The sequence below is a fragment of the Meriones unguiculatus genome, chromosome 21 (assembly GCF_030254825.1).
Source record: "Meriones unguiculatus strain TT.TT164.6M chromosome 21, Bangor_MerUng_6.1, whole genome shotgun sequence".
Classification (NCBI taxonomy): Eukaryota; Metazoa; Chordata; class Mammalia; order Rodentia; family Muridae; genus Meriones; species Meriones unguiculatus.
Window position 1 is genome coordinate 14,109,741 of NC_083368.1, and position 27,923 is coordinate 14,137,663.

At 46.0% G+C, this 27,923-nt stretch overlaps 1 protein-coding gene across 6 annotated transcripts in view; it reads right to left on the reverse strand.

The window, feature by feature from the left end:
* Dpp6 (dipeptidyl peptidase like 6) overlaps positions 1-27,923 on the reverse strand; it is an 831,812-nt gene that overhangs the window by 108,908 nt on the left and 694,981 nt on the right. For all 6 annotated transcript variants that reach the window (XM_060374077.1, XM_060374079.1, XM_060374075.1 and 3 more), the window contains one exon: positions 9,392-9,512. In XM_060374077.1, coding sequence (XP_060230060.1) covers positions 9,392-9,512 — 121 coding nt within the window. The remainder of the gene's footprint in view (positions 1-9,391; positions 9,513-27,923) is intronic.

Below are 27,923 nucleotides of genomic sequence, written 5' to 3' on the forward strand. Positions count from 1 at the left end.
GGTTTTGAACTCTTGGCTCCCATCTGGTGCAGCTGTCTTAAAGACTGTGGAGCCCTTAGCAGGGCCTGCATGGAGGTTGTAGATTAATAGTGATGGGCCTTGGAAGGCTTCACACACAGCATTGTTCTTATAGAGCTCTCTCTGCTTCCTGGTGAACCACAGTTTAAAGGTTATTTTTGTTTTTGTTTTGTTTTTTTTCTGCATGCTTTACTGCATGCAGATGGATGCATGCCCAGCCATGCCTTCCTCACTATGATGGCTTCAAATCTCTCAGAAACCAGGAGGGAGCCTCGATTGAGAAAAATGCCTTCATACGATTGGGCCATAGGTAAGCCTGTAGGACATTTTCTTAACATTTTCATAACATCTGGCATGGTTATTACTGCTGCCTTTAGCCAGATATACAGTGATAATCCCAACAAAACTCAGAGTAGGATTTGAGAATGAGCCAGGAAAAGAGTGTTTAATGCAGTTAAAGCAAGCATCAAGCACAGACAAAATGGCTATACTTGTTTGTGTTGGTTAGTTTTATGTCAACTTGACACAAGCTAGGGTCTTCAGAGAAGAGGAGCCGAAACTGAGAAAATGTTCCCATACAATTGGGCTCTAGGCAAGTCTGTAGGTCTTTTTCCTAATTAGTGGTTGATGGGGGAGGGCCCAGCCCATGGTGGGTGGCTCCATTCCTGGGCTGGTGGTTCTGGGTTCTATTAGAAGGCAGGCTGAGCAAGCCAAAGGGAGCAAGCCAGTAAGGAACACTCCTCCATAGTCTCTGCATCAGCTTCTGCCTCCAGGTTCCTGCCCTGCTTGAGTTCTAGCCCTCACTCCTTTTGATGATAAAGAAATGTATGAGATGCTTTCATGCTTTTTCATCACAACAACAGTAACTCTAACTAAGACACTGTTACAAAGATTAGTGCCACTAAAGAGTCACACCACTTGTGCTGGGATCATAAAAAATGGGTCTTGAGGACACCACCATGGCCATTGATGGTCCCAGAACATAAAATTGAAAGACACATTTGAAAAGAGAGTTCTTCCAGGGTTTGGTCCAATATTTCTTTGCCATCTTCACAATTCTTCCTTTGTAATGATAATTTTAACTTTGTGCAGCCCACAGCTGAGAGATGGTTTTGAATATCAATAGAGACTTTGAACTTTTCAACAATGTTGAGACTGTTAAGACTTGGGGCTCTTAAATTTGGATTGGCTGCATTTTGTATTATGAGATGGCCAGGAACCTACGGGGCCAGGGAAGAGTCTTAGGGTTTGACTGTGAAATGTCAAATGTGAAATGGGAAGGTCTGTCCTTGTTTTGAAGGCAGTGCATCCTTTGAAAGCTGGGCCTGGCTGGTGGAAGACTTGCCTTTGGTCCCAGGCTGCTCCCTGGCCTGCAATGATGTGAACAGCCACTATCTCATGCTTCTGCCACCACAGATGGAGCCTCTCAGCCATGTCTTCCCTCAGGTGATGGCCTGAAAGCTTTCCCAGGAGCCCTGCTCCCACACAACCCGTTCCTCTCTTACGCTGCTTCCATCATGTATTTTGTTCACAGACACACAAGGACACCAGTTCAGAATGGCTTCTCAAGCTTGTTCGTCCTTTTTCCTGACCAATTGCTTCACGGTACTCTGGCATCCCAGGGTAGGGATATGGCACACTCAGACAGTGAGTTATGAGTAGAGGTGTCCCGTCATATGCAGCCCTAGCACCTACTATCTAGCCTGTGTCTCTACAGAACATTTCCTTGTCCATGGTGAGTCTGTGGTATCTGTGAAGGGGGATGGAAGAGATGCCTGGGTTCCTGATTGGCCTTAGGGATTAGTGTCATCCTGATCTAGAGGGCTTGAGTGACAAAGGGTGACAAATGCTATGAGTGTTTGTTTGTGTGTGTCTGTGTATGTATGGTGTATGCATGTGTGTATGTTCATATGTGGAAGGTACTCATGTACAGGTATGTGCCCACAGGCTTGATGTTCACATCTGTTGTCCTTCCCAACTATCCTCCATCTTATATTTTGAGACAAGGTCTGATGACCTGTACTCCTCTGACTCAGCTAGCCTGGCCAGCTAGCCTGCTCACTGGCATCTCCCCAACTCCATCTCTACTCCCCAAGTGCTGAAATCACAGATAGCCTCCATGCTTGGCTGGCATTTACATGGATACTCTGAGCCATCCCCCAACTCACTCCCTAGGGTTGGCTTTGTTTTTTATTAGCTGAAAAACAGGGTGATGATTTAATGATGTGGGAGAATTACATGGAAGCAAATTTCACTGTCCATAATTTTTTTGGGGGGGGGCACACAGCCGTGTCATTTGTCTTCTTGGGACATACGGCTGCGTATTCACTGTCATAACAGAATCGACAAATCATCACCTGCCAAAGTCAAGCAATTTATTATCTGGTCCCTTACAGAAACAGCTGGCTCTCCCAGAACAGATGTTCTGTGCTTTAGCTCCTTTGCACTGCGATTCTTTGGACTAAAGAATCACATGAGGCAGTCTTTAAAAAAAAAAAAAAAACTTGGACGAGACGGGAGCATGGTGTCATCATAGCAGAAGGGAGCAGTGTTCCTGTGATCTCAGGAAAAAAAAAAAAAAGAGTGATGTGTAAGCAGATGAGTTGGTGTCACTGAAGACACGCCCACATTTCAGTTTTGGAGTTGTGGAAGTGACAGGATGAAAAGGCAAGAACAGAGGACAGAGGTGATGTGCGGAAGGGTTTGATAGGACTCAGGGACAGACAGGAGGCATCCACAGGACAGTTGAATGGCGATGAGGAGGATCCTGGTTGTCTTAGCCCTGGATATGGCTGCCACATTCTACACTATGTTTTGATTTTGACCCCCTGCCTTAGTCCATTGCTTTTAGGCTGACCTGTGCAAAACCTAAACACGTGACTCCAGCTGACACTGGCTCAGAGAAAGCAGAGGAGCAAAGAACCACCATCTCACTCCACGCCTTGTCATAGCAGAATGAGCCTCTACTTAACAACCCTCATCTTTCCTCTGTGCCTCCACAAGATATAGTCACTATGCACTTAGAGCTGAGGCCAGTGGCACTATATGGAACTGGAGACTGGAGTTAGGCAGTGAAAACTGTTTTTTTCAGTTACATTAAATCCTGGGTGCATTAGGCCTCCTGCTCAAACATGGCTAATTCATTTCTCCTTTGCTCTGCTGTGCAGCACCTCGGGGGCAGAAAGCTTGGTGAATACTGATTGCGTTCAGATGTTTCCACTGTTAATTTTCCTCCCACAGCCCCCTCTAGACATCACAGATGGAGACAATATGGCTTTCAAAATAGTGAATTTCTACAACTGATCATAGGGGACTTTGGTTTCCTAAAGACAGCAGCTGCCAGTGACTAGGAAACAGTCTAGCCGGGAGGTCCAAACCAGGGAGAGAGGTTAACACTAAGTTCAGTGTTTCTGTAGCTACTGTAGGTGGGGAAGAGGACCACCTTGGCCTTAGAGCTGCAGGCTCCCTCCCTCTACCCTGTTTCCTAGAGAACTGCAGAGGACACAACGGAGCACACACTGTCCCAACATTAGTAATCAGGCTCCTGCCACACACATTTGGGCGACTTCGCCCTGCCAAACAGTGTCTCTTGGTCTGACCCCATGTTCTAAGCACTTTACCACCCTGGACTAGTAAGGACGGCCCTGGGATGTCATCCATTCCAAAACAGACTTTAAAAAACTAGGTAAATGCTGTCCAAACCACTTTCTGAGGTTTGGGCTGTGTCAGCCTCCTTATGGCTCCAGGCTGTGTTCTGTAACTTCTCAAGTTCATGGTCCCTTGGTCTCTCCCTGTCCTTTCAGATGAACTAGGATGAGAGTTCCTAGTCCTGTATACAAGGGGAGGGAGGCCATTCTCAGGAGACCCCAGGCCATCTAATGGCCACCGGACATGACCATTGTCTGAGACAGGCATGTCCTTGAGCATCTCTGCTGGGTTTGTAGTAGAGTAATGGATGGTTCATCACTTAATAGGAACATTTAGGGGCTTAAATTCTTGCTATTAGAAAACTACCAGCAACAGTTTTGTGTTGGTCCTTGTTAGCTTTTGTACTTGATAAGGATGAAAATGAGCTGACAGTACTTTATAAATAAAGAGCAGCAAGTAGCTCTGTAACCATGGTAACAGAACCTTTGTAAAAATTTGGATAATTACAACTCTCTGCTCAAATGCTCTCATATCGGGAACATTTTGACTTACTAAGCCTTGCTCAAAGCACAGATTCTTCAAGGAACATTCCTTCACGGTCCTCAGAATATTCTAGTAACACCTTAAATTTAGTTTGTAGAGAACCAAGTTCAGTAAAACTTAAAACTGCCAATACTATAAAGTTGTCTTTCTCTTTCTATTCAACTATGACCCCACATAGGTACATGGCATTTCCTCAGAGGACAAAAGATGCATATTTTGTTTGTGAAAATTAGTCTCTGGTCACTACAAGCCCTGCAAAATCAGTTAGCAGATGGTGTGGGGCACACAGCCAGCCTAGAGCCTGGGTTTCAGCTGGTAAGCTACCAGCAGGAGAGTTTTGTGCTCAAGGGACGGCGATTCCGAGCAGCCCCACGCTTCCTACCTCTTCTTTCCCTGCCTCCAACATTCTGAAGTGTTCAATATGTCTGAGGCTGTTTTTGGGAAACAAAAATCAATGTGGTGTCTTGCTGCCAATAAATCTGCAGACTGCAGTATTTTTCTTATTTACTATGCCTTGGTTGTATCTAAGAACTAACCCTTCCAGGCAAGCAGGGCCCCTGGCAAGTGTTCTGAGGGTGAGTTCTCCCATCCTCCTGCAGCCCGCTCTGAAGGAAGAGCCTGAACGTGAAACAGTTAAGTCACTGATTAGGCCAAGGCAATCTTCTAAGTTTGTCCTGTTGTTATTGAAAAAGGACACTCTCTGCCCCAGGGCTCCCAGGTTCCCAGTTTCAGAAGTCTGAGCATAAGCATATAGAACCTGCCAGGGAACAAGGCTAAGCAGATTAAGCTGCCCCATCACTGAGAGATTGATTTAAAATATTTGGGGCTCTGTTAACATATCTACATGATTTCTTGTAAATGCCTCAAAGAAAATAAAGAATCCTTTCAATGGATTTGCTAAGAAAAAGCTTAACTGGAATGGCAAAGCAATGAATTTTTTATTTTTTGGGAGATACTGAGAAAGCTGTTTCAAACCTCCTGGCTATGGGTGCTATTAAGAAGATTAGTTACAGAGTGAGCTGAGGCCCTTTTCTGTGGCCATCAAGGAGCTTAGCTTGCACTGGCCTCCTATGAAGTCCGGGACAGACAGTTTCCATACTGTGGCAAAACGGCCACCTGGAAACTGGTGCCTTGATGCTCCAATCTTTATCTTTTAAAAATATATTGCCATAGTTAGCTTTAATTGCCAACTTGACACAACTGAGAGGGAAGCCTCAGCTGAGGCCTGGGCTGTGGGCATGTCTGTGAGGGATTGCTTTGATAGTTAATTTGTGTAGGAGGGCCCCGCTGATTGTGGGAGGCACCATCCCCTAGGTAGGTGGTCCTGGGGCATTTAAGAAAGGCACAAGGCAGAACAGTAATCAGTAGTCACCCATGGACTGTGCTTCAAGTTTTTGCTTGAGTTCTTGCCTTGAGTTTCCTCAGCAATGGGATTTAACCTGTAAGCAATAATCCCCTAGTTTGCTTTGGGTCAGAGTGCTTTATTACAGTAACAGAATGACATGAGAACAGATAATACCTTATTTCCTTTGCAATAAAAATATAAGTGACTAAGTTAAAACAACATTAATGAATACAGCCACTGTTAGTATAACAGTTTTTTTAATTATAAGACACTTAAGTGCCTGCCAGTTGCCATGTTGCGCTAAATCCATTCTGATCACAGCCCCACTGGGGAACCCACTGGGTTCCTCCAATGTCTTATTTGAACATGGTGAGTTCTTGGAGGTGAAAGAGCTTTACAAGGTTAAGCTGAACCTCTGTCTGGGTTCTTGTGATCCCACAACCTTGCCACTAACCACTCAGTTTTCCACCCCCAGCAAGAAAGATAGCAGGCTCCATCCTGATTTGGAAGGTGTCACATGTAGGCAAGGGGTAGGATGCCCACCCCTTTACCATCTTGAAAATCCACATCCAGTCTCTGCACAGACAAGTAAATCTTAAGAATATCTCCTGATATTTGAGGTAAGTTTATGGTTTGGGGCTGCTTTCCTGACTAGCCTCTTGGGATGGAGACGCTGGGTGAAGCCACTCACAGTAGGCACTAACCATTTCCCAGCGCTAGGGAGCACTCAGGTTGCTGTTCCCTGGGCCATTTCTGCACAGAGAAGGCCTGCCCAGCATCTCTTTCACTCTATCAGTTCCCTCAGGACAGGTCCAGGGTGTCATGTGGGGCAGAGTCTCAGAGTTGACTCCCAGGTCTCAGAAGGCAACTGGGAACTGGGTTCTCAGGAGTGATCTGAGCTCTGTGCAGAGCTGGGGCCCTCAGGAGACTGTTGGAGACCTGGCCTGGCCTGCCTGTGCAAGTACCAGCTTGTCCATCAGACAGAAACACAGCGGGGGGGGATCTCCAGAAGAGAGTGCTGGGGAGGACGTGGAAGGGGGGTGACTAGAACTCTAGGATGATAGATGGGGAGCATGGCACACCTGGCTGTGCTCCCAATCTGCTGAAAGTCGAGATTTTTAGTGAGCTGTGATGGGAAGTCCTATCACTCCTCCAGTCCATGTACTCCCATTAGACAGAAGTCCAGGCTTGAGAAACGTATAGCTCTAGGAGGAAATGACATCAGCCCCATGAAGCTAGAGAGTGTCCTTGATCCTTCCCAGCCCAACTTGGGGTAAATCACCATATATGCATGTGATCTCAGGCCAGGAGGCAAGCCACCTTTAAACTGCCATTTAAGTCTAGGGATGGGGCTGTGAGTGGACACTGTCTACCTCTGTATTTCTAAAGGAGCAGCCAACCTCAGACTGGAGTGATCACATGTCCCATTTACCTCCCTGGACTCATTTGTGGCACAGTGCTGGGAGTTGCCACAGGCTATGTGTGTCCTCAGATTCATATGTGGCAGCCTGATCCTCTCAGGTGATGGTTTAAGGAGGTTCAGAAGTCCCTAGGTGGAACCTCACAGGTGTGATTAGCGAGTGTGCACACACACACTCACACACACACACACACACACACACACATGCTCTAATGATGAGAAATGCTTGCATGTTCTAGGGTAAGGGGCTTACTCGCTGGTGGAGGGAGTGCAAACTGTTACAGCCACTATGAAAATCTTTTTCTAAAAAAGAAATAGATCTGCCATATGACCCAGCTATACCACTCTTGGGCACATACCCAAAGAACTGTATGTTCTATTATAGAGCTACCTGCTTGTCCATGTTTATTGCTGTTCTATTCACAATAGCCAGGAAATGAAAACAGCCTAGATGTTCATCAACTGATGAGTAGATAATAAAAATGTGGTACATTTTCACAACAGAATATTTCCTAGCTATTAAGAAAAAAGAAATTATAAAATCTTCAGGCAAATGGATGGAGCTGGAAACAATCATTTGGACTCATACTTGTTTTTTCTTATATGAGAACCGATGGCTAGACAGATAAGAGGTTCTAGGAGAAAAATCTCCTATTATTACTCTGCTAAATGGACATAATAAACCGACTCCTAATGACTTACAGTTACACCCATAGGTCATGGCATTCCTCAACCCCCACCAGTGAAGCTTCTCTTTGCTATAGATGACAATTTAGGGACTCACAACCAGCCAAGGTGCAGAGAATTCCAGAGCGCAGAATTTTTAGCTCTAAAGAAAACAGACATACCTTTGCCCCTGACATACAGCTTGGGGATCATCAAGGAAGAAAGAATAGTAAGAGTGTAAGAGCCAGAGGCGGTGGGTGACAAGGAAACTGTGTCTCCTGGACGCAGCAGGGAAGCTGGATATACGAACACACAGTGGTTATGATGGCGTGCGCAAGACCTTGTAAACCTAAGCCAGACCAAACTCCAGTATAGAGAGGGGAATTGGCATGCAACCCTACAGCCAGCCTAGAAGCTATTGACAGTGGGCAGCTGCGGGCAGAGGGAAACAAAGTTTTCTTTAAGGATGTAGCTCCAAGTGGGCCTACACACTCCAGTAGAAGGCCACATTTCCAAGAATATTTGAGCAGCTCAAATTGGCCTTGATGGGGGAAACAAAACTCCACAAACTTGGATGGGAAGGGAAAAGGAAGGTGGATCTCGAAGAGCTGGAGGAGGTGGGTGAATATGATCAAAAGTCATTGTATGAAATCCTCAAAGAACTAATAAAATGCATTTTAATAAACTCCAACTCTGCTTCAAAAAAAAAAAAAAAGAGGATGAAGAAGAGGAAACCCTCTTGTTCTTGGCCTTTGAAGACACATCAAAATGAGCCAGTGAGCTGGGGGTGCTTGTCAGGCATAGACTGTTCTCTGGTGCCTGACTTAGACTCCCCAAAACTTGGAATACAGATTTTAATGTCTAGATATCCATTTTCGTCACCTTTGGTTATAGCAGCCCGAGTGGCTGAGGCTCTTTAGAAGGGTTTATTTACTTTCCCAATTTTGTTGTGATGGTGAAAATTGATTGTCAACCCAACCGGATTTAGAATCACCAAAGAGACAATCTTCAGCCACATCTATAAGGGATCATCTAATCAGATTAACTAAGGTGACAAGACCCACTCCAAATGTGGGCGGCATCATTCCCTAGGATGAGGTGCTGAACTGCATAGAAAGGGAAAGAAAGCTGAGAGCCAGCATCCTTCACCTTCTGCTTTTTGACTGTGGGTGCAATGTGACTTGATAGTTAGTGCTCTTGTCACCTTGGTGACAAGATACTTCATGCTTATCCCACTGTGGTGGACTGCACCCTCAAACTGTGAGCCAACATGAATTATTTCTTAAGTCACACCAACAAGGCAACTAAAACACCTGCCCTCTCCCGGATGTAGAGCAACACACACATCTGGGGACACTCAATTTCCCACAGAAGCCCCTCTTCTTTCATAGAAGCACCAATGGGCTCAGTGAAGCCCCCTACACCTGCTGTTGGTGAGTCCCCTATTCCTCGCCACCTGTGAGTGACCACATCTGCCACCTGTGAGTGTCCAAACCTGCCACCTGTGAGTGTCCACACCTGCCTCCTGTGAGTGTCCACACCTGCCACATGTGATTTTCCCATACCTAGCCACCTGTGCGTCCTCACACCTACCATCCATGAGTCCCTGAAGCTCTACAACCCTCAAGAAATCAGAGTTTAATTTATAACTAAAGTCAAAGAGGAAAGAAGGAAGATTTCGGAACTGAAGCCGGCCACTGCAGCAGCTCCCCAGCGGGCACACACTCGCATCTTCACCCTGCGGGTCTTACCTTCATACAGCCAGTCGCTGAGGCCATTGTAGATCACACCCTCCTTCCCTGTGGAGACCACTCGGATTGCCTGCTTCCCAACATGTGCACAGTAGTAGATGTTGTTCTCAAAGATAAATATCTAATTTGGAAAGAAGAAACAATAGCAGAAATTAAGCAAGCAGTGGGATTAGGGATTCTCCAACTTGAAATTGCCAGGCTTTCATTCCCCTGCTGTGTGTATTCGATTGAACAAAAGTGGTCATGGAATCATTTGTGGTTAATTCCCCTGCAACACAATCCATATTTAGGGATCGATAAGACACTCACACTCTGCAGAACTCACCCAATGTTACCATCGTTTGTCAATTTAACATCCGAATGGTTATGCTTGGACAATTTCTGGCTTAACATTTCTGAGTGCTGGAACAGTGAGGCTTGGAATTCAATTCCTATTTCAGCAATGTGGTTTTTCCTGATGATTAAATTGTAGGCCAAGTGGCTTGGAGATCTAGCTTCACATTGCTCAGCGTTCACAGGGGTAGCTTGTGCTTGTCCGAGCTTGTTATGTGGCTGGATGGTTGTAGGAGGGACCATAGTACTCACTTTGTTTTGAGGAGTTGAGATAGTACTCATGTGACCATAATACTCACTTTGTTTTGAGGAGCTGAGATCTTGACAAGGGCTATCCCAGGGTAGGGACATGGGAAATCTGGGAAGTCAAGAGCTGTCTTGGCCTAGGCTAAGTACTCTCATGCCATCATATCATCCACCCACAAAGTCTTTCCACTGTCCCCAGCTGACGCCCTGCCCAACAAAGCACAGCCACTCACACTTCTTCCAGTCCCTGGCCCCCAGCACTGTGCTTCAACTGTCTGTGAACTGTTCATTCATGGCTGCTCATAGGCCAAGCAGTGTTTGTCTTTCTGTGGCTGGTTTACTTCCCTCAGCACAATGTCCTCAAGGCTCATTTATGTTACAGCCACAGGCCAAAAGACCTAAAAGGAGGTTCGCAGCTGAGATCCGAACACAAAGGACCAGGAGAGACCGAGAAACTGGAGGGTTGGATGAAAGCATAGAGATAGAGCAGTTCTGAAGTGGGCAAGGTGGGTGGAAAAATGAGGAAAAGATTCTTGTGAGTCAAGGATTAATAAAGAAGGGACAGGGAGCCAGTTTCTGCGGATCTGCCTAGACTGGCAGCCATGGAGAGCTGCTGAATAATGCTTTGTTAGAAGCACACAGCAAGATGCATTCCCATTGAGGGTGGGTCCAGTGTCCGTGAGGTCAGAGAAGAGGGGCAGGAGCCTGATGGGGATGACTATCATCACCACAGATGTGACCACAGAGGGAGCAGATAGAGCAATGGGTTAGCAAGCAGCAGCTGGGATCCAGGCTGACGGTACCATTCTCTGGCCATTCTCTGGCCATTCTCTGGCCTCAGGGGGATGGCAACACACTGGTAGAGTTGCGTTGTGGCACAGAATAGAGTTTGACCTTGGGTGCATAACTGGTTTTCTAGGGGAGGGGACAGAATCAGTACCTGTGATGGCTCACAGAATTCAACATATAACAGATGAGTGACACTGGTTAGCTTTGAAAAATCCCAGTGCTCAGACCATACATCCAGTCAGAGTCTCTGGAGTGGGATCCAGGCACCAGCAGTTTGAAGTCCATTCTGGTGACTTTCATGTGCAGTCAGATTTAAGATCTGGTGGCCCCAGGGACTTGCCCATTTCCTGAGCTATCACACTGAGTTAGCCTATGTGCAGAGCCCTGGCCAATTCTGTCCATGCTTCCAACACCTGAATCTGTGGCACTTCAGAGTATGCAGACCACAGCATCTGGATCTGTGGCACTTCAGAGTATGCAGACCACAGCATCCAGAAAAAAGGATAAGAAAATAAAGCCAGATTTTTTTTATTGTTGTTATTTTAAAAATTCTAAAAAAAATATTGAGAAGATATTTTGCTTAATATAGAAAATCGAAAACACTGTTTTGTGCTTCCTGTGTTTGTAGTAAGGACTGGGGATTGAACATAGGGTCTTGCCTGAGCTCTACCCCAGCTTTCCTCTTACTTTTTATTTGGAGGGTTTCACCAAACTCTCCAGGCTGGCATTCTACTTTGACTACTCCTGCCTCAGCTTCCTGAGTGGTTGGGATGAAAGGCCTATACTTTCAGGCCTGTGAATGTTTTATGTTGAAATATAGCGTGGTGCGTCTGGAAGATTCTTCAGCTATTAGTTTTTAATGTAGGCTTCCTGCTTCCCAACTTGTTCACTTCAACCTGAAACAAGCTGGAAAACTTCCAGAAGCAAGGACACGTCCTAATTTAATTTAAGCACCTGTTCTTACGGGCTTACCCAAGATGAACCCCTAAATTCGAGCTTCTTTTATGCATTCAGCTGGCAATGGTTCTTTGAATCAAGCCAAGCTGTAGCCAATTAGTATTTTGCATAAATAAAATGTGCAGTGATGGGAATTAAGGCCCTTTCTGCCTCAGCTTTCAGGAGCAAGCTGCAGAGAGGAGCGCTGGGCTAGAGCATTCGTCACATTTGCTTCTCTGCATTCAGGTAGTACCGTCAGGTGTAGAAGGGCAGGCGCTGCCTGTGCTGCCTGTGGGTCTGTGGCACTCAGCATAGGGGCAACAGGACCTGAGAGTATTTAGACCCTGAGAAGCCAAGAGCCTTACAGGGAGAGAGCAGCACCAAGAATGACCCTAAGCTTTGTGCAGTGGGTAGAGAAGGAGATCCTCTGAGGACCCATATTTCAGCTCCTCCCACCTGAAAGGCTCCTATGTGAAGGGACACTGCAGCCACAAATTGTCTCACAAATGCTTTAGACAGCCTGTCATTATTCCTCGTTTCTAAGCGCTCTGGTGATAAGGTTAGGAAAATGGGTGAGTACGCAATTCTTTCTCCTGGAAATCATATTGAAATGACTACAGGCACTGAGGTATCGCAGCTGAGCAAACAGCTCTTCATAAACTGATTTCCTCTTATTCCTCCTCCTGGGACCATGGGATAAAATTCTGCAAAACTTTGCTTAGGATTCCAAGCCATCACTTACCTAGTCTCAGTTATTTTCCACCTCGGGTTCCTTGTGGACAGGCTTATCTCTCGCTGCCCTCATTCATTTCTCCTTGGGCAAGCTGCTCTAGTATATCATTTACCCTCTTCTTGGCCCTTCTGTGTCTTATAGCACAAGGATGGACAGGGTTTTTCTTCTTTCTGAGTTAGGTTGCTATGGCTGAATCTCCATCTCATTTTTCTTCACACACATTCCTAGATATCTATGAATGTGCTAGTTTGAATAAGAATGGCGCTATTAGCTCATATAATTGAATGCTTGATGTCCCTCCACCCCCTGCCATAATGGAACTATTTGGAAAGGATTAGGAGATGTGGCCTTGTTGGAGTAGGTAGGTCACTAGGAGAGGGCGTTTAGTCTTCAAAAGATGGAGCCATTTCCAGTGTTCCCTCTCTGCCTCTTGCTTAAAGGTCAAGATGTGAGCTCTCAGAAGTTACCGCCACCATAATTTTCTTCTGTTATCATGGACTCTAACCCTCTAAAATTGTAAGCCCAATTAAATGATTTCTTTTATAATTTGCCTTGGTCATGATTTTTTTTTTCCAGCAAAAGAAAAGTAACTAACTCCACTCCTGGCACTAACTTCTGTCTTAGTCATGGTTTCTATTGATATGAACAAACAGCACGACCAAGGCAGCTTATAGGAGGAAGAGAGCTTATCCCATCATAAGGATAGAAATCTATCACCATCATGGTAGGGAGCATGGCAGCAGAAAGAGAGGCATGACACTAGAGAAGCAGCTGAGAGCTTACATCCTGACTGTAAATCAGTCTTTTGAAACCTCAAAGTCTGCCCCCAGTGAAACACCTCCTTCAATAAGGCCACACTTCCTAATCCTTCCCAAACAGTGCCATGAACAGGGGCCTATGGTGGCCATTCTCATTCAAACTACCACAATGGGACTGAAAGACAGTTGTCTGTTACAGCCTAGACTGGTTTTGAGTGCATGTGCAGAATGGCAAACTGTGTCCTCTCAGTGAAGTTTTAGGGAGAACACCCTATTTACCATCTCATGCCTATGTACAAGTGGTCATGCATGTGCTTGAAATCAGATGCATTGTGGGAGAGAACATGTGAATAGAGAAAAGCTATAGGATCCATCTGTCAATCAAAACAGGAAACCACCCAAGCTACACCCCTAGCAACCAGCTCCTCCTTTTCTAGGATCCCCTAAAGAGAAAGCCTCAAATAATAATGGAGGCACTCAAGCACTCCTGCACTCAGGTAGCTCACTGCCTCTCTTGGCAAAGTATCTAAAGCTTTTACTTGTGTTTCATTCTTAATAAAATTTCTTGCTGCTTTACTTTTATGTGTGCATCTTTCTCAGTTTCTTGAAGAAGGCACCAGGAACTGGGAAACAACCAGAGCCTCCAGTGACAGTCAAAAAGGGACTGTCTTTCCTGTGTGTCTGTGGTCCGTTGAATAGGAATGGCCCCCACAGGCTCATAGATTTGAATGCTTACTCATGAGAGAGTGCCACTATTTGACAGGTGTGGCCTTGTTGGAGGAAGTGTGTCACTGAGGGTGGGCTTTGGGATTCCAGAAACCCAAGCTAGGCCCAGTGGCTCTGCTACCTCCCAATCCAGATGTAGAACTCCTATCTACCTCTCCAGCACCATGTCTGCTTGGGTGCTGTCCTACTTCCTACCATGACAACAATGGACTAAACCTCTGAAACTGTAAGCCAGCCCCAGTTAAATGCTTTCTTTTATAAAAGTTGATGTGGTCATGGCGTCTCTTCATGGCAATAGAACACTCCTAAGACACTAGCTACTATTTCTCTTTTCATGGAAGAAAGCTCTGCCAATGTGAATCTGAATACTAATTTCAATCATCTGGGTTGTAAATAATGGAGCTTCCATTGTGAGTGTGTGTGAGTGTCTGTTTGAGTGTGTGAGTGTGTATGTGAGTATGTGTGTTTGGACCTGTACACCTTTAATATTTCTAAAACCACCTTATGTAACACCATAACGACAGTATAGCCACATGCTTTGAGGCTGGTTGCCATTCAGCTGAAAGAGACATACACAGCTAAAGAGGCAGCTAATTGCATGAGGTACCAGGGATGAGATAATTACTATAATTGGGTGCAATTAGCCCTAAGTCTTGGAAAATCAATGCCAAAGGAACCATACTGAATAGCTTAATGATTAATAAAAAAGATGGTGGTACAGCATTGAGAGAGATGATGAAGGAAGGACCCTGGACTTGAAATAGAACCTGAATTGTGGTCTCCAGCTGTTGGCTGCCCAACTTGACATGGCCCTTGCCCTTATTTTATCCAATCTCCTTCACTTCAGAAGAGGGCCTGGAAGGGTTATCTCTAAGAAAGTTCTTCCATCTGTGACTATATTGAATGGAAAGTCCCCAAGGTCATTTACAACTATAAAATACCTATAGCAAATTTATTAGTTATGTTATAGCCAGTTTAACTGAAGTGAGAGCTGTTTACCACAGGGGGGGAAACTGAATAGTCATAGGGAACCCAGCATGTCTCACCAAAGACAAAAGGAGAGTGATTAAAAGTGTCAGTGACCACATTTCTCAAGCTTCCCTCAGTCATTTCACACAAGTCTCCAAGGTTCAAGGCTGCCTTCAGGTGTGGTGAAGGTTCTAGCTGCCCCTCCTGGTCCTTTCTGCTCTTTCTCTTGAGGTAGCCAGCTGATGTTGTGATATGTGCAGGTTTTTCCAGATTGTTGACACTGTAATACACTGTCATCTAAAAACTCATGATCAAAACCACTAAAATAGAATAAAAATATCCTGTTTTAATTAAGTTTTTTTTTTTCTGTTGGGCTGCATTCATAGCTGACCTTGGACATATGTGGCAGAAGGCACAAAGGGCCTTGGCTTTGATCCATCTGTTAGTGTGAAACAGACTGGTTGGATAATTGATCAATTTCTCAAGATCTGAATAAATCTTTATTGAGGCTGGGAACACGACAGGGAACACTCCATGGCTGACTCATGTTATTGGAACATTATACGCAAAGAAAACAGCGAAGGTGGTATGTGCTCTGTAGGTGGGAGAGAGAAGCTGAGCAAAGTTCCCTCCAGCCATGACTGAGGAGTGCTGGCCAGCTGGTGTCTCTTGATGGCCTTATTCTCTGTTCAAACCACAAAGGCAGCTTCTAGTCCTAGGTGTGGCTTCAGCAACAGGCCACGGAAGGGCAAGTTAGAGTCACCAGGGATGTGCCAGAGACTGAAAAACTCTCTGTTCTGTGTGGAATTGGCATCCAGCTAATTTTCCGTTCCTGCTGTCTAGAAACTTGGCAAGAGGAGACTTTTAAGTCTCCTGGTGGACAACATGGTACATAGTGAAATATATGAAAAGCTCGTCTGGATGAGAGGAACGGTGGGTGCTGGCAGCAGCCACAGACATTGGAGGCAGCTGTGAATGCAAGGACTCTGATTGCAGGGCCTTTCTTCAGCCATCATGGGGAGGTTTCCATCATGTAAATTTGTAACTACCTAGAATCCAGACCTCTGGATTCCAAGGAATAAGGCCGGGCCACATCTGCACTCACTTACAAGGGTCCTCTTGTCTTGCAGGAGGAAGATGGAGGCCAGATCTCCTGGATCTGGAGTTTCAGGTGGTTGTGAGCTTCCTGACCTGGGTGCTGGGAACTGGTCGTAGTGAGGGTTTCTATTGCTGTGATAAAACAGCACAACCAACAACCGCCTTGGGGAAGAGGGTATTATTTTGCTTACACTTTCACTTGCCACAGTCTATTATCAAATTAAGTCAGAGCAGGAACTCAAGGCAAGAAACCTAAAGGCGAAAACTAATGCAGAGGCCATGGAGGAAGGATGCTTGCTGGCTTGCTCAGCCATCTTTCTTATGGAACCCAGGGTCACCTGCCTAGGGTGACACCACTCTCAGTGAACTAGACCTTCACTTATCATTCATTGATCAAGAAAATACACCATAGGTTTGCCCAAGTGAGGTTTCTTTTACCAGAGTGACTCCAGCTTGCGTCAAGCTGACATCAAAGCAGCCAGCACGGAGCCACACTTGGGTTCACGTAGTACATGCTCTTAACAGGCGAATGATCTCTCTAACCCTAACGGAGTGTATTGATTGCCCTTTGATTGTGTGATGTATATTCTACAATAGAAATACTGTGTACATTTTTGTATGAAAGACATTGTCAGTGACTTATCTCCCTGGAAAGAATTTCTATAAACGGAAATCACAAGTTATGCTTATTTTGCTATACATGTGTGGTTAAGGGACATGAAGAAGCAGATCAAAGAATCACACAGTGGGCTAAACACATGAGTATGTCTGTGATGGTGGAAAGAAATTGGACTATAGGGTGACTATTTTGATTATCAACTTAACAAAGTCAGAATAAAAAATTATTGCTGAATAAAACAAAGTCAGAATAAAAACAATGCTGAATACCACTGCAAATGTACAGACTGGCAGAGAGCATGGGGAAGCACTCAGCAGATCCCGTAGGGAGCTTTCTCTTGCATGAATTAAATGAGGAAAGATAACTCAGGGCAGGATGGACACATTTGACCATATACAAACTCACTGTGAGGCAAAAGGGTTGGGCTAGAGTTCTGTTGTGCAACAGGGCAGCTACGATTGGCAGGGGTCTGCAGTTTGTTTCAAAACACCCAAAGGAACAATTCGGGATAGTCCTAACACAAAGACACAAATGCTAATCACCCTGACTACGTTGCCACTGTATATATGTAGCTATGTACTTAGAAATATAATACTGCATCCCATATATGTAGAGTTATTATGTATGATTAAAATTTTTGAATAGGACAAAAGAAATGGCAGAGACACTTGGTAAAGTGGGCAAAGACACTTGCTGCCAAGCCTCTAACAACCAGAATTCAATTCCCAGAATCCATGTGTTGGAAAGAGAGAACTGACTCTGACAAGTTGTCCTCTGACCTCCACACACCTGCCACGGCACACAAACATGAGTATGCTTGTATGTATGTGGTACACATGCATGCACACAGACACTCACTCACACACCATAACATAACATCACCACAGAGAAAATCAGGAAGAAAGGTCTGGAAGTAAAGTGGAATTGCTACTTTTCAGCCACATTCCCCTAAACTTGTGGCCTCAGCCGCCTGAGCATGGAGAGAACTGACCCATAGGTTTCCATGCATGTGCTTGCATGTTTCCCGGGATCTCAGGAGAGCAGCAGGCTCAGTGACCTGAGGATTAAGAGGGTGATGACATACAGACTTACAAGCACATGTTCACATGTGCCTCTCATGGAAGCTGCCCAAATGGTTGGAAATCATTCCCGGGGTACAAAGCTCAGTGTATTGAGCCAGCTGCTCTGTATACAAACAACATGAACATTATTTCTTTTCCTTGCACTTCAACCATTTCACTGTTCAAGTAGGCAAATCGGCCTTTTATTGTCCATCTGCCACTTTACTGAGGACAGCCAGTATTCTTGGTCATGACAGCTTTGAACACTTGGCGAATCTTAACCAATTCCACAGTGTCAGCCCAAGAACAGCTCTCAGGCTGTGTGCTGAAGTTGAGAAGCTAGAGGATCTTTCTAGTGACTCAAATTCTCAGTCTCAGAATCAACAATAATATTATTAGCTCATAACTTCTAAACTGCTCTTGGGCAGGAGAGATTGCTCAGCTGTTAAAGGCTACAGTCATAACCAAAAATAGACTGTTCTTGGTTTGCTTGTCTTGATTGATTGATTGTTAGTGTTTCTCTATGTGTTAAGCTATGACTGTTCCCGAATTCACTCTGTAGAACAGGCTGGCCTCAACCTCACAGAGATCCACCTGCCTCTGCCTCCTGAGTGCCTTGTTCTTTGGTATTTTATTGCTTCATAGTGTAACAATAACCAGTTTATCTCACATTCTTCTGCTATTCAGTCAGCTTGAGATCCAACATTCTTCTTCCCTTTGGGTACTGCCTGGGTAGGCAGGAGCAAAATGTGATAAAACCCCAATTAATTGCTCTGCCATTTGATTCCCCCTTCCATAAAAACATGGGTGATCAAACCGGCTGTGTCTCTAAGGATAAAAGGTGATAATCTGCATGACAAAGCATTGGAGGTTATGAACACATTTAAAGGTAACATGATAGTAACCTTAATCAGAACGACAGGCCCAGCTCATCCTCCCCACTGATGACATTATTCTCCTCACAGCACCCTTGTCTTTTTCCCTCTCTAATATAGCCTCCTCTGCCCTACCCTTCAGAATTCAGAGTAACATATCCCCTTAAGTCTCCATTCCAGTGAGTTAAGGCAGGATTTAACCCTGAAGGGCAGAACATGGAGCTGAGAAAGAGGAGGGTTTAAGACAGTGTAACCACACATCTTTCCAGAGAGTTCTGGTCACTGTCCTTCCCCAGTGGCCCCAGAACCAAGATGGAGAGTCCAAATGACATGGAGGAGACCTGCCCACAATGTAGTTCTCAACTCTTTCCCAAACTGCATGCTGAGAAAAATCTCAGGACCTTCCACATCTGCTCAGCTCACATTTTACACAGAGAATGGTGATTTACTATTTTCCGAATTCTAAGGGGAAAAAAATACCCTCAAAACAGCATACACTCAATATTGATTGTAGAAATACTTGGTTTGATGCAGGACTGAGGGAAGTTTATAACTAAGTCTACAGATGTGACTCGCCTAAGGCTTCTAGGGACAGCCAGGTGGTCATAGCCATGAGAACAATGTGCACTACAACTTCACAAACCCATGTGGTTTATAAACTCCTCACGGTGGGCCTGTGAGACACAGGTGCTGACCACAAGGTGGCCTGGACAGGCTTCCCAAGGGGCAGCAGGTGTTTGGAACCTACAGGCCTTCTAAGGACAGGTAAGAGGATGTGCAGCCACTTCATCTGTAGGCTTGGCAGGTCTATTTAGAGAGTCACACCTGAGCTCAGATCAGAAGGTGAACAGGGTGTGGCTAGGAGGATAAGAGCATCCCAGAAGAGAAGGCTGCACCTGCTGAGGTCCTGGACAGTCAGGGACACTCATCAGAGGAATGAAGGGGCTAGGATGGCTGGATCAATGCAGAGAGTGTAGGCCTGGAGCTAAGGGAGATGTAAGCGTGGTTAATGAGGTTTCTAGAGGCACCCTAATGACCTCGTGCCTTTGTCCGAGAACAGAGGGGGATGCCCGAAGGGCTGGCTGTGCTCTCAGTGGCTGCCTAGAGGAGGGAATGAGAGCTTCTTCCCACCACCACACACACTGGGGCTAGAGAGCAGAGTGGACAAGCCATGTCAGCACACGGCTCAGATGAGGGATGACCATAGCCATGAGGATGCAGTGAGGCAGGGAGAACCCCTACCGTGTGACGTGGCTCTGGGCACAGGTAAGGGGATGGTGGTCATTGAAGGGTTTAGGAAAGCATGGTAGCAGCCCATCAGAGATCACTAGAGTCAGGGCAGGTGTGGCAATCACAAGGTCACTTCAGACCCACTAAAAGAGATCATCTGGGTGGACATGGAAAATGGTTTCCATCTCTGGCTGTGGTCACCAGGAGCTGGAGTTATTCCTATGCATATAGTTCAAACAAGCTGGGGCCGTTTGTAAAAGCACTTTTGGGGTCTTTATCTTCCCACTCATCAGTCCCTCTTTGTCTCTGGCCAGCTCAGCCACCCACAGCTGAGACCCCACACTGTTCATGGCAGCACCTGACAGCCATCCATCCCATCCGGGGACAGCATCCTTGGTCCAGCCCCATGTCCTTCATCTAGTCTGTCTAGTTCTTTGCCCCTGGAGATTGTTGCTCTTTTAGCATCTGGTCTCATGTGCCACTAGGAAAGCAGTGGCATCAGATAAGTCACCCAGAAGGATAAGCATTCTCCCCTGGGAAGCTAGAGTCCTTTGTATGACCCAGGGCCAAGGCACCTAGAGCTGTGCTGTGCACCTCTAGTGTGCTGGGAGCATGGCAGACTTACACAGGGAGCATTCACAGAGACCTTCCCCATCCCTGCACTCCTCATCAGGAAGACACCCGCTTGGCCTGCACTGAGAGTAGCTGTGCTCAATCACAGCTGCTGGGCGAGTGAGTTTATCCACCAGCAAAAAGACTGTGGCATGTACCTGGATCATGGCTCTAGGGAATCCACAAAGTTTTATGGTAGGTAGGGCTGGCCATTTCCTTTAAACTCCACTGTCTTTCCCCTCTGCCCTGTGGCTTGGGGCGCAAGGCTGTCTGCATACTGTCGTCTTCTCCCTCGGGCACTGGAATGGTATGTAGTTCAGGTATGTGTGTTTCAAGGATTCTATTCCTGCAACAACAGGGGTGGCTGCTTAGTGCTGGGCTCCTGATCTCTGGATGGTTTAGTCTCTCAGCCTGAGAGAGCCCAGGTTGCCTGCTTCTTACCCCTGGGTTCAGGAGCTGGAATGATTCAGCTCTAGGGAACTGAACTGTCTTTTCTGACTACACAGGGAGGACTATTTGCAGTGATGTAAGATGAGCACTCAGGAATCTAAGCAGAGAGAATTAGTTGCAAGAGAAGGAAAGCAGGACGGATAGAGGGAGTTAGGAAGAGACCTACTCCAGGATGGTCAGAGAGGGATGAAGAAGAGCCCCACCCTAGGGTACCATGAGTTCCTGGATTCAGCTATGCTGAGTGCTAAACACCATTGCCTACCACATATGCAGAGACACGCCCTTCTTGGTTGGTGCCAGTTCCAGGCAGGCTTTTATAGCAGAAACATCTGATGAAAATGCTCACTCTGATGGACTGCCAGGCTGCTGTCTCCACCTGTCCTCCTTTCTGCTCCCTGTCTCTCCTCATGCCAGGGACCCTGGATGACATAGACCTGCATCCTGGAAGGGGTCCTCGTTCTGCTTCAGGCAACCTCACCTGTGCTTGAAGGCACAGATCTGTGTGGTTTACATGCTGACTCACACGCTGAGTTCAGCTATGGCTACTCTGACTTATGGACATGGCACTTCGGTGTTTTCCACAGGGGAGCTTTTATGATTTTGGCCACCAAGCGAGACTCTGCTGCCATGCGGTGAGCCATATGTCTTTCCCGGTGGGAAGCTGCAGAGAGGAAGACAAATCTACCTCGGCAAAACCAGAAAAGTGAATGTCTAGAAGGTAACACCATCAAGTGTGTTCAGTCAGGGGCCACAGCAGCAACTCCCCACACATCCTGCTACCTCAGTGTCACTAGATGGTAGCTTAACCTGTATACCGATCACAAATACACAACAAGGATGGGGAAGCCCAGGCTGTGGGCAACACTCAAAGCTAGAGCAGGCGAGAAGGGCAAGCTATGTCTGCATCTTAGGCCCTGGTGTACAGACAGTCCCTCGGAGATGGCCTCCCAAGGGAATCACTCATACACTCTTGACACAACCTACTCTGCATGTGTGGCGAGACAAAAGAAACAGCAGGGACTTGATGGGTCAGCTGGGGCTGTGTAGCCAAGCTCTGAGAAGGCTCTCCCTTGAGGTTCCCAGGCACCTTGCTCATGTGTTTGCTGGAGGAAACACCTGCCTGCCCTGGGGAAACGATGCACTTCTTTATGGGGCTGACATACTTTGATGTTTGTGTAAATGATCTCTCTGATATTGTACCTGGAGAAGTTGAACTCACTCCACACATGGCACCCGAGGAGCCTGGATAAGCTTAGGTAAGTTGAAGGTGACAGAGTACACCTAAACTTTACCCTTTCAGGCCTTTTGCCATATGGCTGCACTGTTGTCTTCTGCTCTGGGAAGGAGACATGTCTATATTCTTCAGCCGAATGGCCAGACCTTCTCCCCATGAAGGTGGAGGCCCCTGAGCCAGTGGGGACCTGACTTGAGCATCTGGGCTCTTCTGCAAAAGAGAAATGTGCAATCCTGTTCCTATTTGCTATATCATGGGGGTCACACATCAGTGAGCCCCCAAAACAACAGCCATTTCTGTACACATTTGCTGTGCACTGAGAGATTTTGAGTCAAGTGTATTTTACACCTCTCTGGCATTTATTGTTGTCCAGACAAGGATGTTTTCATGTGAATCCTATCATGTCATGTCACCCCTCCCACTGTAGGGCTGAGAGCACAGCTAAGCCAGGGAATTCCTGAAAAGGTGAGGAGCTAGGATTTGCACCTGGACTGAGTGCCTCCCTTCTCCCAACACTGCAGGAGGGCCAGTGTCATCCTTACTTTGAAGAAGACGAATGTGGCTCAGCAACAGTAAACTGTGTCCTGCTGTCACAATGAGAATAAACAGACCAATCCAAAAAGCATCTTTTGCCACTCAGGATCAGTTGTTCTTGAAGGGCCTGGCTGTCCTGGGCATGAGATAGGAATGTTCATTCTTACGTCCTGTGCAGGTGCCCAGGACGAATGGGGGCTGTGGGTCCTCTTGATACCGTGTGTGGTAGACTTGGTGGGCTTGGTGAGCATGAGGCCCCAACCCCAGTCCCTGTTGCCTCTTTCAGTTGGAAATCTGTATTAAGCAGAGATTACAGACGACAACACCTGCTGTAAGCCCAGCCAGTGCTGAGTCTCAGAAGGAATGGGCCTGTGCACAGACACAGCCACAGGACCCCGGGATTCTATGAGCTCAGAGAGAACGGATGGGTTTATTGACTGCTGGAAAACAGTCTGAGACATATGTGCACCACACAAGTCTTTCTGTAGTGCACCTAAATCAAGCCTCATCAGCTGTGAAGAGCCATCCTCTGACTTCAAAGAAGTGAATGAATCTTCAGTATCATCCTAAGATGAAAGAAAAATCTATTTTTTTTCTAAGAGCATTTCTGTGATATTTTGGTATACTGTCCAAATATGAATAGTAACTGAATTTTAGCAAAATGGAAATGCTGGTAGGGAGCTGTCACTCAAGTGTCCCTGGCTGAATTGACCAATTGTACTGGCATGTCATGTCATGCACACTGGTGACATCAGGCATGCACATGCAACCAGATTGGAGACATTGGGCGTGTGGGGTGAAATGGTCATCAGAGATGTGAATTGGAATGGTGACACTAGGTTTACGGGGTGGAGTGGTGATACTGGGTGTGTGGAGTGACAGTGGGTATATAGTGTAACAGTGTGTGTGTGTGTGTGTGTATGTGTGTGTGTGTGTGTGTGTTGACACTGGGTGGGTGGGTTGACAGTGGGTGTGTGGCGTTGGCGTAGAAAAATGTTAAATCAGAATATGGCTGTTCTGGCAAGAGATCACATCCAAAGACCTTCTAGGTCTGTGTGATCTGGCTGGAATACAAACATGCCTTTAATCCAGGAAACAGAGGCGAACAGATCTGGGTTCAAAGCCAGCCTGGTATAGAGCAAGTTTCAGGTAAATAAAAGCTTAGGTCTAGGTGTGGTGGTACATGCCTTTAATCCCAAACAATGAAGGTAAAGTTAGTTTTTAGAATGAATTACCCGTGTTTGAAAGTGATGTCTAATTGAGTGGCAGAAAAAGCAACAGATCAGAAAAACAGTTGACAGAATATAATATGCCGAAGGGCAATGCAGAGAGAGAGAGATAAAGAAGAGACAGAGACAGACAGACAGAGACAGAGAGAAAGAGACACACACAGAGAGGAGGCAGTTTTATTCAGACAGTAATAGAGGGACAGGTTGCAGAGAAAGAACAAGGTAGATTCAGAGTCAGAATAAGTCAACTGGGAGAAAAGTTTGAGCCAGAACAACTGAGTTGAACCAGCCATCCCAGAGCTCAGTGAGGACAAGAAAGGATGAGCTTATTAAGAAGTAAGTCTAAGAGGCTGAAAACATTCTAGGCCTAGGTTAGGTTGTACAGAGGCTAGAAGCTTCCAGGACTAGGCTTAGATTAGCAGACAGCAGAGCAATAATCCTCCAAGACAGCAACTGAAGCAGGCAAATAAAAGTTCTTTTTAGAGGATGGAGTGGAAACACTGGGTGTGTGGGGGTGGATGGGTGACGTTAGACAAATGAATCTGAATGTTGACATCAAACATGTGGATTGGTGACACTGGACATGTGAAATGGGTAGTTACTGGTTTGAGCATGTGCTGTGTCCTCCCCTATATATCCCACGAAAATTCCTCATCCACTGAATTTCTCCCCTTTCAAGTTCCTCAGTGACTGGCATGTGCACTAGCCAGTGTGAAGAGAGGAGCACCAATGACCGGGTCCACCTGGAGGGACTCCTCCCAGTCTGCGGACAGACATCTTTGTACTTCCTGCTTCCTGTGGCTCCGCCTCTCTGAGCCTGCCCCTCACCATGTCTCCGGGGAAAAGTCTGTCCCAGGTGTCCCCTGTCTTGGATACAGATGCTCAGAAGAATCTGGAACAACAGGCTGGGAAGAGGGTGACTCTGTTTTTTCCTGTTGCAGTGACACAACACCCGAAACTTAGGGGAGAAACGGCTTACTTTGAAAGACACAGTTCCCGATTACAGTCCATCGCTGCAGACTGTACTGTCCTCATGTCAAGTCCCAGCCAAGAGCAGAGAGCAAAGAACAAACACACTCACGTTATGTGCATCTCCTCCCTCCTTTCATTCAGTCTGGTGTGTGTGTGTGTGTGTGTGTGTATGTGTGTAGGTGGGGGGCACGTTTCACATACATTCAGGGTAGATCCTCCCACCTCAGTCAACCCAATCAAGAAAATCCCTCACAGGCATTTTCTGGGAAGAGACTCCCTTCCCAGGCAGTTTTACATGGTGTCAAGTTGGGACAACCAACCATTACTTGGCTGGGTGTGAGGGACACAAACGTACAGCCTCCTCCATCCATGATCTTTCTCCTCTCTTTTGTTAGCCACTGAAAGAATGGACCCGAGACCAAACCGGACAACTCAAAAGGAAGATAGCAATGGGATTAATTTATAGAAAATAACCAATTTACCATGAAATACGTATATATTTCATTAACTGTGGACTAGAACTGAACATGACTAATTTAAGTAGAGGGAGAATTGAATTATATTGGCCAAGGTTTTTTAAAATCAAGAAATTAGCATAATCTCTCTAAAGTGAATGCATGCTCACCTGATTGAGCAATATTACAGTCAGAATGGATGATGAGATACTCAGCACAATTTGCAAGTACAAATCAAGAGACTTAAAAAATTGTTGATATTTTTTGACTAGATAATTCTACTTCAGGATCATTTTGGGTGCAGGAGAGTTCCGCGGCATGACTGATAATATGGGATTCTATAAATAGCCTGGCTGACAACATGAAAACAGCTGGTTACAGTTCCATAAATCTATTCCCTGAAACATTATGTAACTATTAAAATTATGTTTACAACAAGCATTTAATTGTCTAAAGAGCTGATTTTGTCATAGTGGGCAAAATGGTTGCACTATCAAATTAATTATAACTTCAAAAAGTACACGCACTGTCCTCTGTGGCCTGGCAAGGCTGCTCCCCACTCAGGGGGAAAGGAGCAGGGGTGTTCCATGGGCTGGGTGTGAGCATGGGGAGGAGCTCTAAGCCCAGGGAGTTGTTAGTAGCATTGGCTGCCTGCATTGTCCTCATCTGAGTAGAAGGTCCTGGCCTCAGTTTATCTGGGATGGCTGGAAACCCAAGGATTAGGTGGCTCCCATAAATGACAGGGAGAGACCAGAAGCAGATAGATCTCTCTTATTTGTAGCCTGGATGGACCCCCTTCCACCCACTCAACATGGGAAACTGTGTATCTGAGTTTCAAATTTCCATGTCTCTTTGTGGGGTGTCCCAAGGGGAAAGGAAGAGAGGCAGGACCTCAAGAGACCATGGAGTCAAATGGGTGGAGTCCCCATGAGTGGGGATGGGTGACCAGCTGGAAGATATCCCAGAGAACTCTTTGTCCCCTTCTGGCATGAGAGGACACAGTGAGGGAAAGGCAGGAAGCTGGTTTTCAGACCGTTTCCTGTCAAGCAAATCTACTAGAGCCATGACTTGAATGTACAGAGGAACTATGAGAAGTGAACTCCTTAGAAGTCATATGTAGCATTTTGTGGCAGCAACATAAATGGACTCAGACATACATTCTCCTTCATATGTATGTGTATTCATCTCTCATTATGATACCCAGGGGCTGTTGTGTGTTCTGGCTCACTCCTTTTGTTTACCCCAGCGCTCTGAAGGCCTTTTCAGAACCTTGTAGATTCCTAACGGGTCTCATGGCTGCGACGCATCCCATGCCAAGAATTCTGTGCTGGTTTGTAGGTTAGGAGAGGTGGCTGGAAGTAGCCCTGGGTCTGGGATGCCACTGTCCTCATTAGGTTTTTTTTGTCCACTTAATACAAGCTAGAATTATCTAAAAGAGAGAACCTCAATTGAGAAATTGCTTCTGTTAAGATTGCCCTATAGGCAGACCTGTAGAGCATTTTCTTAATTAGTTATTGATGTAGGAAGGCCCAGTCCATTGTGGCAATGTCATCCCTGGACAGGTGGACCTGGTGTGTATAACAAAACAGACCGAGCAAGCCAAGGGAGTAAAGCCAGATAGCCGTGTACCTTCATGGTGTCTGCTTCAGTCCCTGCCTTAATGTTCCTGTCTGAGTTCTGGCCCCAACTTCTCTTCACGAAGGACTGCAAGCTGTAAGGTGAATTACACTCTTTCCTCCTCAAGTTGCTTTTGGTCATTTTTTTTTTTTAAATCACAGCCATAGACCCTAGCTAAGACAGTAACACAGCAGTGTTGACACCACTCAACAAATTTATTTAAAGACAAATGTGGCCATAACTCCCATAGAATGAGGGGCCTGTTGAGACTCGGTGCTCACCTGCCTGTGAGCAGAGGCTGCCAGGGCCTGCCCACTGCCTACAGGGCTGAGTAAGGACACTCCAAGCTCAGTGAGGAAGACATGACGGAATATTTTAATATGCAGCTGACTCTTCTGTGAGGTTGGTAATTAGCACTTCTGGAAGATCAGTGCACTCCAGAATTTAAGCAAAGTAAAAATGTTAATTAAGAAAGTGAAATCTGTAAATCCTTATAATATCAGGAGATAGCCAAGCTGCATACACTTAGCATCAGGAAACATGATTGGGGAACTATGATAGTGTCACTGGGACAAGGGCCTTTCTTCATGGGCACTTAAGCACCTACTTTCCTTACTAGAAAAGCAGTGCGCTCATGGCAGGCTGAGCAGTCACCCCACAGCTCTCAGAAAACAGGAGGCTATTATTGCCTGAGAGAAACCCTTTCTAGGATACTTGGAGAGATGTCTAGTCAGGGCGAATATAATTGTTAGCAGATAAATAAGAGAGTTTTCTAACAGAAGTGTCATGGGGGCCATGGAGATGGCCATGGCCATGGAGCTCAAGTGGGTAAAAATGCTTGCCCCAATTCTGATGAGGACCCAAGTCTGGTCCTCAGCACCTATGTCAACAGCTGGGCAGAGCAATACATGCCTGTGATCCTAGCTCTTGGGAGGTGGAGACAAGTAGATCCCGAAATCTTGCTGCCTAGCTTGTTTTGTCAAATATGTGAACTCTAGGGATCAGTAAGAGATTCAGTCTCAGGAATTAAAGTAGAAGGTGAAAGGTGATAAAAGA